Below are 14327 nucleotides of genomic sequence, written 5' to 3' on the forward strand. Positions count from 1 at the left end.
GTGCAACATTAGGATGAACCTCACAAATGTGATGCTGAGTCAAAGAAACCAAATGCGAAAGAACACTATTCCACTCATCACTTATTAAAAGTACAAAAAGGGGGCGCCTGGGTGGCGCAGTCGGTTAAGCGTCCGACTTCAGCCAGGTCACGATCTCGCGGTCCGGGAGTTCGAGCCCCGCGTCGGGCTCTGGGCTGATGGCTCAGAGCCTGGAGCCTGTTTCCGATTCTGTGTCTCCCTCTCTCTCTGCCCCTCCCCCGTTCATGCTCTGTCTCTCTCTGTCCCAAAAATAAATAAAAACGTTGGAAAAAAAAAAAAAAAGTACAAAAAGAATCACCTGAAAGGGTACAGGGGATTCTGAGGTGCTGTTCTGTCATCACTGCTGCTGTTGTTTTCAATAGGCTCCACGCCCAACGGGGGGCTTGAACTCATAACCCTGAGATCAAGAGTCACATGCTCTACCGACTGAGCCAGCCAGGCCGCCCCGTGCTACTGTTTTTTGATCTGGATACTGGTTGTACAGTGTGTTCAGTTTTTAAAAAATTTTTTTAATGTTTACTTATTTTGAGAAAGAGAACGGGTGCATGTGTGTAAACAGGGGAGGGGCAGAGGGAGAGAGAATCCCAAGCAGGCTCCGCACGGTCAGCGCAGAGCCCAATATGGGGCTCGAACTCAGGAACCATGAGATCTGACCTGAGACAAAATCAAGAGTCAGACACTTAACCAACTGAGGCACTGAGGTGCCCCCAGTTTTTAAAAGTTACTAAACTGAATACTAATAAACTGAATACTTAAATGGGCTTACTTGCTGCTGTCTACAGTAAAGATCGTATTAAACAACGTACTTAATTTTTTTCTTTTTCTTTTCTTTTTTTTTTTCACCTTTTAAGATAAAGTTTAATAAGATACCGTAATAATCTTTGGGGAAGGCCAAACAAGTACACCTCGTGAAACCTGGTTCTTTCTTTGAATGTAACAATCTTCGAGATCAACCTTCAATTCTGCCTCATGACCACTTATTAGGCTTTAAGGCCTGAGCCCCAGTAGTTCCCACCTCTGTCATCACTGCAATAGCACTTAGCCCACGTGCTGGACCAACCTGTTTGCCAATCCCCACAGACAATCTCTCCAAGGCAAGGAGGATGTGTTCCCCATCCCTCCAACCCAGTGCATAGCAGCTGGTGGGTGTGGCAGACAGACTCTATGGTGCCCCCCCCCACCATGGTCCCCACCTACTGTAACGCCCTCCCTCCTGGAGTGTGGGCAGGACCTGACTTGCTTCTAACCCATGGAATTTGGCAAAGGTGATGCAGGATGTACTACATAGGAGGCTGGCACCCATCTTGAGTCTTTTGTCCGTTGCTAGCTCTAAAGAAGCGAGCCGCCATGACTCCTACAGCGGTAAGAAAAATGAATTCTGTCCACAGAATTCTGTCTGGAGCTCAGAAGTGGGTTCCGCCCCACTGAGCCTTCTGATGGGAACCAGTCCCGGCCACCACCTTGTGAGACCCTAGGCCAAGGACCTGGCTCAGTTTGCTCCTGACTTGCCGTTTCACGTCTGGACCGAGTCACTCACAGCACCTTCACTATAAAGGACGGGAGAATAAGGGCTGTCACATTAGAGGGGCCCCGGCCTGTGTCCTGCTTGCTGAGGTGCTTTAGAATCATTCACATTTCTCCCAATTCAGGAATTCTCTCCCTTCTGGATGCTTCTCTTCTTGGGAGACCACTGGCATACCGACATCCCTTTACTACATTAAAAAAAGGGTGGGGACAATTCTGAAACGCAGTCCTCAGTGGTTGTTTCCCACCACCATCCTCAGGAAGATCGGTAAATGTCTACCCTGCAATTTTTCCATTGATGAGCATGCTTTGTTGAGGAACAATAAAAGATAATGGCTCCACTGTAAAAAGGCTATCTTCAGAAAAATACAGTTCTTGTTAACTCAAGTTTCCTCTCACCGAGGGAGCCAAGACTCCTGAGTAGTCTCCATGACTGAAGGATAAACCACCAGAACTTTGCAAAATTTTATCCTCAGAGGGTATGGTTTTATTCTTTAATCTTCCCCTTTAAATGCTGTCAAGCCAAAACTAGAGGCAATACTAGGACCTCACACCTACTGTATGGCTTATAGATACACATATGGATTCCTTCCTTCTTTGAAAAGCTAGAATTAGATCTTCATGTTTGGGAAGCAATCAGCATTTCTTCCATGTACGTTAAAATAGTTCTTACAGGATGAGAATCTTCAACTATTGTCTACCCTACTCAATTACTGGCAAACATATATGGTTAGTCGGAATGCTAAGTTAAGGGGCACCTGGATGGCTCAGTCAGTTAAGCATTCGACTCTTGGTTTCGGCTCAGGTCACAATCTCATGGTTTTGTGGGTTTGAGCCCCACACTGGGCTCTGTGCTAACAGCACGGAGCCTGATTGGTATTTCTCTCTCGCGCGCTCGCTCTCTCTCTCTCTCTCTCGTTCTCTGCCCCTTCCCTGCTCATGCTCTCTCTCAAAAATAAATAAATAAACATTAAAAAAAAAAGAATGCTAAGTTAAAACATGGACCGTAATGATAATTATTATTTCTTACAAACTACACAGCCTTCTAATATCAAGGTGACAATAACAACCTGTGCACATCAGGGACACTGAATACCAACACCCCTGCAAAGAGCACTTCACTTATTCATCTTTTGGCCTTTCTCTCCCTCCTCTATCACATTAAGAGTTATTGCCTGATTTTGATTTCTCTCTCTCCACCTTCTAGAATGCGCTGAGGACACAAGACGTGGTGGGCTGGTATTCTCGATTCTTGGTCCTCTCTTCTGATTGCTACCTGACTTCCAAGTAAAGAGCAGTGAAACCAGAGCAACGGCCAGGAGGAAAGAAGAGAGGTTGTAAGACAGGGTGCCCCAGCGCTCCTTGCCTCGTGGGGCCCCTCGGGGGTATCTGCCTCCCAGTACTGACACCTGGGACACCACTGGCCCCTGCCACCTAACTCCAGCTGCTTCTTCCATGTTCTTAGTGCGCCTCACTCCTCCCCCTGCTTCCCGAGACCAGTCGTGGCCCATGCCCTGTGTCTCTGCCTCCACAGCTCTCCTTGTGCTCTGTCAGGACCCAGATCACAGATGCACGGCCACATGTGGGATCTGTTTGTCCACCTCCCTGGGTAGGTCATGAACTCCTTGTGTCCTGTTAATGGCTCCTGGCTCAACAGCAGATGGTCAGTAAATGCAATCCCCCTGTACAGGGCAAATGAATTCAGAAGTTATAGAAGATTCTGCTTTCTGTGTTCACTCCCCCCTGACTAATCAAATCCAGCCCCTGAGGACACTTAGCACCCCTGAATCAGATCCATGAATTCTTTGTGTTCCAACATCTTCAAGAAAGTTAAGCTTCCCGCCTTCCGAAGCCACCCCTCCCCTGTGTGACCTGGTCCAATAGTCGGGACTCTCTCCTGCTAGGCTAAAATGCACCCCGCTGGCCCTCGAGATGCTATCTAGGGTGCCCAGCATGGCCACAGCAACACATGGGGACTCCAGCCCTTCCGGAGGCTTCTCAATCCCACACTCCTGGGACAGGTCCTTGTGTCTATACCACCTGAGGTCATGCAGAAAGACGATGGTCTCTCCCGAATTCCATCTAAACAGCGTGACACCGCAGCAGGCACAGAGCCCAACGTCTCTGTGAGACAGAGTCCTACGTCTTATAACACCTTGACCTAAATATTTAAAGAACCTGCTCATACCAGACAAGTGCCTGGAAGGCATGTCCCCACCCCCTACACCTACTGTAGTGTCTTCAGTCACGCACACACCTTCCTTCTCCCAACTCGGCCTACCACAATTTTACCTACTCTCCAAGATCACTTCCAAGTGCCATCCACATCAAGTTTTCTCCCTGATGCTTGCAAATGGATGAGATCCCTCACTGAACCCTCTAACACAGACCACATCCTGCTGATAACATCAGAACATCCTTATTATGCTTAATACACCACATCCAGCTTCTGTGTTCTGCTAGGCTCCGTGTCCCTGCAATTTGGAGGAAGTGGTCTCCCCAACACAGTAAATCAGCAGCAAATGTCTGTGAAACATAATAATCAGGCCCCACGCAGCTAGAACTTACATTAAAACAAAAGACAAAGCACATGGCTAGCAGATGTAGAAGGCACCCCCAGATGGCTTGCTTGTGGGAGGATGGGCACTGAGCTGGCTGCTACTCTAGGAGCAAGTTACCCAGCAGCCTACTTCCTTTATTTTTAAGTTATTTTCATTTTTATTTTTGAGAGAGAGAAAGAACACGAGTGGGGGAGGGACTGAGAGAGAGAGAGAGAGAGAGAGAGAGAGAGAGAGAGAGAATCCTAAGTGGGCTCTACACTGTCAGCAGAGAGCCCAACTCAGCGCTCAAACTCACGAACCGGGAGATCATGACCTGAGCTGACATCAAGAGTCGGACACTCAACCGACTGAACCACCAGGCACCCCAACCCAGGAGCCTACTTCAGAGCAGAGCATTCTCTGTGCTCTTGTCCCCACACAGTCCAAGTGTGATTACCTTTAAACAACAAAAGAAGACAAGAAACCCTCACTTCTGTATTTTGCCGTGATTTAGCTTAGAAGTTATATTGCCCGGTGCTTCTTCATGATTTTTGAGGGTGAAGGCACTCAGATACTGCATGAAGACAGTTTCACGCCATTTCACTTGCTATAAAAACACGAACGCTTCTGCTTTCAGAACAAAAGCTTTACCGTCAGGTGGTAGCAACATTCTTACCAGATTATCGAGCATCCGCATCAGAGCTTCGAACTCCTGCTCACCAATCTGCCACTTGGGAAGTGAGCTGGTACCCTCCCCTGCCGGGGACCCTGGGGAACGGGACTTGGCTTTGTACTTGCCAGGATCCAGGAGGACTAAGTTGTCTGGCCCTCCTGCACTGGCCAGAGTCCGGACCTTTTCCAAAACAAGCAAACAGTAGTTTGAGTTCGTTACTGAGGGCAGAAGGATCAGACGACTACAAGAGATCACTGAAACAGAAATGTACGTTTCAAAAGAAACCAAGTCATCAGAGTGTAAGAATAAAACATGGAGGATGGACAGCAACAGACTATTCACACACAAGGTTATTTTCAGAAGCTCGTCTTTAGCATGACAAAGATACCGAGCACTCATGCTTGGAGGAGAAATGGGGAAGCAGAGCACCTTTGAAGACCGTATGAGGAGCCTGGGGACTGCAGTACTGCATTGAATGTAAGTCAAGGTAACATGCAGAGTGCAGACTTGGGGTTGAGCAGACCTGGCTCAACGGCGCTCACAGACACGGGCCAGGGGCAAGGCTCTGCCTCCCTGCACGTGCTTTTTCACAAACAGTGCTGTGAGGGGCAAGTGAAAGAACATGTAATAACATCTAGGAAGCGCCCGATGCCGGGTGCTCCGTAATGGTGGCGACTGACGTATTTGAGCAATAAAAAACTAGAAATGAAAGCCCAGGAATCATTTGTAAGTTTCAGCCAGTGAAATGGCATTTGCTCTGGTAGATTTCCAAATCCATGAGCTCATCTTTGGCAAAGAGATGACACAAAGACTCATTCCTACAAAACAAGTACCAAAACTCTATGAAAACGCTGCAAACACCCAGATAAGCTGCAGACCGAACAGTGGCCACCACCCACCTGGATCTCGCACGCGACCACAAGGTTGTGGATGTAGTAGAAAGCCTCCTCAACGCTCTCTCCGACGGATACAAGCCCGTGGTTCCGCAGAATAAGAACCTGAGCAAGAAACATGAAAGCCCTAAGGAACGAGGCAAGAAGACTGACACTTTAACTTTTTCTTCTTCCCTCTATAATTTAGAGACCACATTAGATGCCCACTGACCTTGCTTTTAGGCCCCAGATTTTTCTGAATTAATACTTTTTCCTCCTCATCAACCAGAATCCCATGATAATCATGATAAGCTACTTCTCCAAGGGAAAGTGCCTCCGGGGAGATCGGCAAGAGGCCACATTTCATCGCAGAGACCTAGAGAACACGCAGTCACCATGAATGAAGGGAAATCAAGGGTCACACGTTGATGACATGGCACATGCTTTCCTCAAAGAAATAAACAGGGGGACAGATTTTATTTTGTTACCTTCTGAGAAATAAATGAACCTATGAACTTAGGATGAACTTTAACTTCTGGGGCTTGCTAGTGATGTGCACTTAAAACTCCTAATGCCAAGCGAGCTCAGGTTTCAGGGTAAGATGACCCTGGCCCTAACGCAAGGACCGACCATCGCTTCCCCTGAATGAATCGGGACACTGCAAAGAGACGTTCTGATACACTTTTCATCTCAGGTCGTAGGTGAACCGAAACCAGAAATTTACATAAAAGCAAATTTCTGAAGTTTAGGATAATTATGCTGTAAAATTTCTATTTAAGTAGAAAAAACCTTAAGCATTCATATAGCCCTTCAGTTTCCTTAAATTTCCCAAACTGACTTCAGAACGTGCTAATTGTGAAGGTTTTCTACCAAGATGAAACAGTTTCCAAAGATTCAAATAGTGTCTAGAGGTGGGCGCAACAATGCCACATACAAGTTCACCTAAAAAGACACCACAATAAAAAAGGCGATACAGCGATACAGCATTAAATTCCTTTCACAGCCTTCTTGTCAGAAGAATTTCCTTACCAAGTGAAGTGATTTGGTAAGTTTTAAAACATATCACATGGTAAACTGTTTGGAACCATATTCTCAAAGGGACCTCAAATAGTTCCTTAAAATGCATGTGGTTGGGAGTACATGCATCTTTTTACAAAAAAAAAAAAAACTTCAGAAAAGGATAGATCTAACGAAACTCTTCTGTTCACATCTAGAACCACATGTTCGAAGTAAAATAAACTAGATAGGTCTAACATGCATCAAAACAATCCAATATGCGTGACATTAAATCATGTAATTCCACATTACTGAATCCATGTGTGGTACAAACAAGCCCACAAAGTCATTAAAGAATAAAATGGCTGATAAAAAGCCAATTCTAGATAGTTGTAGTATTTCACTGTCACATGACCGTCCCAAATACCGGAATGGGCATTTTCATACTGGGAGGTCTGGGCTGTCGGCACCAGAAAGGCCAGGGCTCGGTGACTGGGCAGGGGCAGGCTTTGGGAAAGTTCTAGGCTCGGAGGCCAGTCTCCTAACAGCCTACAATGTCTGTGCCTTCCTCTTGCAACAGCCATTCCTCCTCTCCTCTCACGACCCAGCCCTGCTCTTGCTGGCTCCAGACAGAACATCTAGGGGTTTCCAGGCCTCAACCTCTCGCTGTCTCACCTGGCTCCTCCCCACAGCCCATCAGTGGGCTCAGGTCTCCTGCCTCCAGCTGATCCTTTCTGAGTCCACAGCCTCCTCCTGCGGCCTGCCTGAGCCCCTCCCTCCCACCCTCTTCTCCAACAAGGTGTCTCTGCAGTCTTCACTTACACTGAAATCTGACCTCACCCTCAATACACTATGATTTGCTAACTGTCAAGTCTAACGGACACTTTCGCTCACACAGGTTTTCCAAAACTGGATAGTATAAGGACCCCTTAGAAGAAGAAAAAAATTCTTTTAAGAAAGTCAAACTTAGGAAAAAACCTTCTTCACTCCAACAAAATTAGGTTTATTGACTTGCCTCAAAAGAGGGCGGCTGTGAGTAAACGTGGCATGCCTTTCACTAAACAGCTTTCAAATGTAAGCTGCCACCAGGGCAACGCACTCACCGCGGCCCCTGCTGGCGTGTGAATATGGACCACACACTTCACATCTGGCCTTGCAGCATAAATTGCAGAATGCAATGTAAAGCCGGCCTGATTTACTCCCAGATTAGTGCTCCCACGATCTACCACATCTCCTTGAAAATTGATTTTAACCTGAAAATAAGCAAATCAAAATTTTCAATGTCAAGAGGATTTCAAATTACCCTTACTAGGTATTATTTAAACCAAAGTTTAAAGTGTGTATAACTAGTTCTAAAGTTTTTCTCAGAGTTAGTCACACAAAACATAAACTTCGTCCCCTTTCTTGGGTTTTATATGTCTCGTGGAGTTAGGTGTTTCATCATCTAATATGACCTAAACACACATAACGCCCAAGAGGAAAAGGATATTCTTACCAAACTGGACGCGGTCACTTCACTGTAGAGAAGTCCAAAGGGAACGATGAGGAAATGTTCCTGCTCAGAGCTCACTCTGGTCTGTAAGGAAAATTACCGAAAGGAATTACTCACACAGACTCACTCTGGTCTGTAAGGAAAATTAGCTCAAAAATACAATTGGAATGATCTGCATCTCTTTCCACCCACAAACACACAGACTTGTGTGCATTCAGTGAGCTACACAGGAAAGCACATTAAGTACAGCATCTGTCACGAAGCTATGAGGTACCGGAAGCTTTGTATCATTACGCTGTAGTAATTTATCAGGTGCATGAAGTGCATCTTGGTCACACTCATGACAATTAACTTTATAGGGAAAACACCCGGTGGCTACCAAACCAGCATCACAGGCCAGAAGGTGGCATCCCGGAGGCATATACTAGTGAAAGCCAAAACTTTCTGGTCCTCAAAACCTGCAGGATGATGAACGATCATAAAAATCACAAACAACAGAGATCTCCTCCTTACCGCTGATGAAGGATTTCAGAAAGTTTCTACACATGATCGTGCCCCTGGTGGGTCTGCCCCTTCCTCCACTGCTTTCTGTCCACAATTCGTTCAACGTGTACCTGCGCTAGATACTAGTGACAACAGGAAAAAAAGAGTCCTGCCCATTTTTAGGATGATTCTGGGAGAACTCAAACGATTCCCCAAAGCCATTCGGTTGGGACGCACTCACTGCTGGTCTAAGAACTGCAACAAGGGCCAGGCAGGCAGAGCCCGGCATCTGTGGGAAAGGACTTAGGGTGTTTAGTACAACTTCCTAACCAGCACAGTGACTTCCATAGTGGTCCAAACAGATGCACACCTGGCGCCTGCCGGGGCAGGTGTACTCGGTGGGGGGGGGGGGGGCCTACCACATCCTCACTGGGCCTCATTTCTTCATTCAGCAAACAGCCACCCACGGGGGCGGGGACCGAGCCAGAAGCGAAGCAAGAAAGACCTGATCATCAAAACGTCCTTACTCACACAGCAGAAATTTGTCTTCCTGAATCTCTCTTCACTCTTCCTAGCGTGCAACACAGAACAAACCCAGTCCCCTATTTGTACAATTTAGCTCTCAGATACAGGGAAACTACCCTCCTCCTCCTGTCACTTTCATGCTAAATGCACCTGATTCCCTCAGGATGACATCATGCGGAGCCACAATCAGGTAAGACCTTAGTTAAGATCTCAGCTCTGCCAAGTATGGTCTGTGCTGCTCTGGGGACCCTGCTTTCCTGGCCTCCTTGTCCATAAATAGGGGATGATAAGGGCCGGTACTCACAATAAATAATCAGTACATGGCATCTCCCCACGATTACTATTACTAGCGGTAACAGGAGCAACGGCAGTAAATCATGACCACGAATGAGCTTATTCTATATCCACCTCCATGATACCCACTCTCTTTAAATCCCCATTACCCTAGTCCCTGCTCTCTTTGCGTTTCAAAAATGCACACGTGATTTCCATTCTTCCCGAAAATATTTTCCCGTTAATGGTGAGTTCACTAGGCTTATATCTAAAGTCGGTTCTTGTACTTTAAAAAGCATGCACCTTTTTAACTGTCTACAACAAAACCACACAATTCCCCCAATTTCCAAGTTGGGCCAAAACAAAAAACATAAAGCAGACTATTACTTTGTGTATTTACTACTGGTTGGAATGAAAAATAAGGAAAAATTAAATGTCAGATATTTTTACTTACATTAAAAGTTTTCTCTTGCAACATCATATAGAGTATTTAGAAGGCACATGAGTACAAAAGGCACTTAAGTACAAAAAAATCAAACACCCGTGTATCTTTCAACCAACTTCAGAACAGAGGAAGTGTAGTATCCTGGAAGCCCCGTGTCCCTTCCCCCAACTCCCAAAAGTAACCACTAACTTGAATTATGTGTTAAGCATCTTCTTCCTTTTCTTTACAGTTTTATCTTATATATATTTATCCCTCAGCAAATACTGTTTCATTTTTATCTGTTTATGAACTTCAACTAATTGGAATCATACTGTATTTTCTTTGCAGTGACATTTTTTTTCCTCAACAGTATTTCTGAGATTCCTCCAGACAATGACAGACATGCCTATCATGTGTTCACTTCCATTGCTGTAGAGGGTCCACTGATGAGTATACGATTTATGTATCCATTCTTCTGTCAATGGCCACGATTCCCATTTTGCTACTAAAAACGCTGTGAACATTCTTGCACCTGCCTCCTAGCATACATGGTCAAATTTCTCCAGAGCGACACCAAATTACCTTCAGAGAGCCTAATTAAATAGACACTCCTGCCAGTAATGTGCGGTAGGTCTGTGCTTCTACTATTATCTTCTTTAAAAATTAAAATCTGGGGCGCCTGGGTGGCGCAGTCGGTTAAGCGTCCGACTTCAGCCAGGTCACGATCTCACGGTCCGGGAGTTCGAGCCCCGCGTTGGGCTCTGGGCTGATGGCTGGGAGCCTGGAGCCTGTTTCCGATTCTGTGTCTCCCTCTCTCTCTGCCCCTCCCCCGTTCATGCTCTGTCTCTCTCTGTCCCAAATAAATAAATAAACGTTGAAAAAAAAAATTAAGAATTAAAATCTAATGTCTGTGATACGGTATTCCATTGTGGTTTTAATTTATAATTTCCTGGTTAGTAATGAGTTCAGCAACTTTTCATATTTTTATGAGCCATCTTCTTCCCCCTTCTGTGCAATTCCTTTCTTGTCTTTTGGTCACAAAATGACCATACTGGTTTGTCCTTTTCATACTCATGGTTCTTTATCTTTTCTAGATACTAATTGTTTGTTGGTTACCTGTAAGGCAAAATCTTCCAGGTTGTAGGTTTTCTTTTTTCACACTCTCTGATTTTTGTCCCAAGTTTATTTATTTTTTTGTAGTAATCTGTACCCCCCAACATGGGGTCTGAGCTCACAACCCCAAGATCAAGAGTCACATCCTCTTTCAACTGAGCCAGCCAGGCACGCCTATTTTTACTCTCTTTATGGCATCTTTTTTTTTTTTCCAACGTTTTTTATTTATTTTTTGGGGACAGAGAGAGACAGAGCATGAACGGGGGAGGGGCAGAGAGAGAGGGAGACACAGAATCGGAAACAGGCTCCAGGCTCCCAGCCATCAGCCCAGAGCCCGACGCGGGGCTCGAACTCACGGACCGCGAGATCGTGACCTGGCTGAAGTCGGACACTCAACCGACTGCGCCACCCAGGCGCCCCTCTTTATGGCATCTTTTAATGATAAGAAACTTGTTCATTTTAAAGTAGTCAAATTTACCCATCTTTTCTTTTATAATAGGTGCTTTTGTGTCTTAAGACCTCTTTCCTTAGGTCAGAAGTTAAAGGTCAATGGTGCGCCTGGGTGGCTCTGTCAGTTAAGTGTCCAACTTTGGCTCAGGTCATGAACTCACGGTTGGTGAGTTCAAGCCCCGCATCGGGCTCTATGCTGACAGCTCAGAGCCTGGAACCTGCTTCAGATTCTGTGTTTCCCTCTCTCTCTGGTCCTCCCCTGCTCACACTCTCTCTCTCTCTGTCAAAAGTAAATAAAGATTTTAAAAAATTAAAAAATAAATAATTAAGAAGTTAAAGGTCAATGATTTTTGCCTATATTGATCCCAAATTTTTTTTTTTTTTTTTTTTTTTTTTTAGTATTTATTTATTTTTGAGACAGAGCGTGGGTGGGGGAGGAGCAGAGAGAGAGGGAGACACAGAATCTGAAGCAGGCTCCAGACTCCGAGCTGTCAGCACAGAGCCTGACACGGGGCTCAAACTCATGGACTGCGAGATCATGACCTGAGCACAAGTCAGACTCTCAACCAACTAACTGAGCCACCCAGGCACCCCCATTCTAAAATTTTTAAAGTGTTATCTCTCACATTTAATTCTGAATTCATTGGAATTCCTTTGTGGGTATAAATATATAAGGTGGGAATCCAATGCAACTTTCCAATTTCAATTTTTCACTCCAACTGTGCCAGCACCAATTACTGCCTAGAGCACCCTTCCCATGCTGCTCTCCAACGCAGACTCTTTTGTGCCTCTGATTTCAATAAATGAGATCCAGCTCTGGGCTCGGTTCTGTCCCACTGGTCTGTCTCTTCCTTTGCCCAAAACACACTATTTTAATTAGTATCACTTTTACAAATTCAGTTAATAGGAAAAAACTCTCACTTAGTTCATCTTAGCCATTCTTGGACTTCTGTCTTCCCTATAAACTTTACAAGCATACTATCAGGTTCCACATTAAAAAACTATTACATACCATTTTTAATGACTTCTTGTTTCCTGGTCTCTATGGCATAATTCATAGTTATAAACAGTATACATTTTATATTCCCTCTTTTGTAATAACTATTTTTCATTTTTTCCACATGGTCTATATAAGTATTTTTCATAGTATGTAACATTCCCTCAAACTGATGTTGAATAACTGGGGCATTTTCCACCTACCATTGGATATTCAGACTCAAATTTTATGATTATAAATAATGCTATCACTTTTTCTTCTTTGACGTATTTCGTTAACATGTATTTCCAAGAGTGAGCCTAATAAATCTACATATTTTAATGGAAAAAGCTTAAAATATGATTTTCTGAGTCTGAAGCAAAGAAAGGAAAAAGTGCTAGGACACCTGGGTAGCTTAGTCAGTTAAGCATCTCTGACTTCGGCTCAGGTCATGATCTTGTGGTTCATGAGTTCAAGCCCTACATTGGGCTCTGTGCTGACAGCTCAGAGCCTGGAGCCTGCTTCGGATTCTGTGTCTCCCTCTCTCTGCCCCTCCCCTTGCTTGCATTTGGTCTCTCTCTCTCTCAAAAACAAACATTAATTAAAAAAAGAAAGAAAGAAAGAAAAGGTGCTAAATACAGATGTAAAGTGAAAAAAGAGTGAAGGATATTTCCACGTAAGTCTGTTTTTGTTTTTTTTAAGTAGGCTTCACACCCAGCACAGAGCCCAATGCAGGGCTTGAACTCAGGACCCGGAGATCAAGACCAGAGCTGAGATCAAGAATCCGACACGGGGCACCTGGGTGGCTCAGTCAGTTGAGCGTCTGACTCTTGATTTTGGCTCAGATCAGGATCTCACGGCTCATGAGTTCAAGCCCCACTGCCAGTGCAGAGTCTGCTTGGGATTCTCTGTCTCTCTCCCCTCCCCTGACTCGTGCTCTCTCTCAAAAATAAATATTAAAAAAAAAAAAAAAAAAAAAAAAGTCTAACACTTAACTGGCTGAGCCACCCAAGTGCCCTTCCAAGTAAGGTTTCTGGTGTCTAAGAGACTGGCGTTACCCTCACTGAGACTGACTACTCATGTCACAAATCTTAAGGTCACTCACTGAAAACCAAATACACCCAACTCAGTATCTCTGGCAAAGATCCATATCACGTTCCAGAAGCACGGTGTACTGGTCACAAGGTGGGCTCAGACCACCACCTGAGGTTTAGCATTCCCTGGAGTCCACATGGAGCTAAACCCAGCACTCCACTGTCACCAGAGGCATTTAGGGACGGAAAGGCCCCAGCTATTGACACCCCCCCAAAGCTTCTCTAAACCTAATGCGATCTTAAGACAGAGATCTAATTCAGACAATCATCTCCAATCTCCTAATGCCTGCCAGCACTCTAAATCCCTTCAGCAGAAAATCCCTATGGCCCTCTTTCCCAGAAAGGTCACCATGACCTGTTCGCACTTTCTGGTTGCACTGATAAATATAGTTAGTATTTCTTTGCTGTTAAGTGTTTATACGGTAACATTTAGATTATAAAACAAAAAATGTATACCACAAGTAGTTAAAATAAACAAAAATAAAACTTTTTCCCTCAAAGATTCTCTAGCTCACAAGATACAGGCAGTATTTTGGTGCTTAAAAATCTTTTTTACTCAGTATTAAGGGCCACACAGATCATCTACAGAATAGTAAACATTTAACTAATGTTTTAATTCTGCCAAGTCCTGAATAAAGGGCAGGGGGAGCAATTTCAGCAACTTAAACTTATTTAAATAGCATTCATACCAGGACTACTGGTAAACAGCATTTTAAACACCCCCCCAAAATGTGAAGGTGTTATTAAAGCCAAGGATTACATTTCCTATTACAGCTGTAACATTTTCATGGAACTAATTCTTAGCCAACCACTGAGCATTAAATCTCCGCACAGAGCACTTGGTCAAGCGTAA

At 44.7% G+C, this 14327-nt stretch overlaps 1 protein-coding gene across 13 annotated transcripts in view; it reads right to left on the minus strand.

Annotated features, from left to right (window-relative positions):
• Window positions 1-14327, minus strand: part of ADD1 (adducin 1) — an 87299-nt gene that overhangs the window by 16117 nt on the left and 56855 nt on the right. For all 13 annotated transcript variants that reach the window (XM_043573113.1, XM_043573120.1, XM_043573111.1 and 10 more), the window contains exons 5-9: window positions 8140-8220; window positions 7748-7897; window positions 5881-6024; window positions 5676-5774; window positions 4780-4956 (exon numbers count right to left, since the gene is read on the minus strand). In XM_043573113.1, the coding sequence (XP_043429048.1) occupies window positions 4780-4956; window positions 5676-5774; window positions 5881-6024; window positions 7748-7897; window positions 8140-8220 (651 nt within the window). The remainder of the gene's footprint in view (window positions 1-4779; window positions 4957-5675; window positions 5775-5880; window positions 6025-7747; window positions 7898-8139; window positions 8221-14327) is intronic.

This window comes from Prionailurus bengalensis, chromosome B1 (assembly GCF_016509475.1).
Source record: "Prionailurus bengalensis isolate Pbe53 chromosome B1, Fcat_Pben_1.1_paternal_pri, whole genome shotgun sequence".
NCBI classification, from domain to species: domain Eukaryota; kingdom Metazoa; phylum Chordata; class Mammalia; order Carnivora; family Felidae; genus Prionailurus; species Prionailurus bengalensis.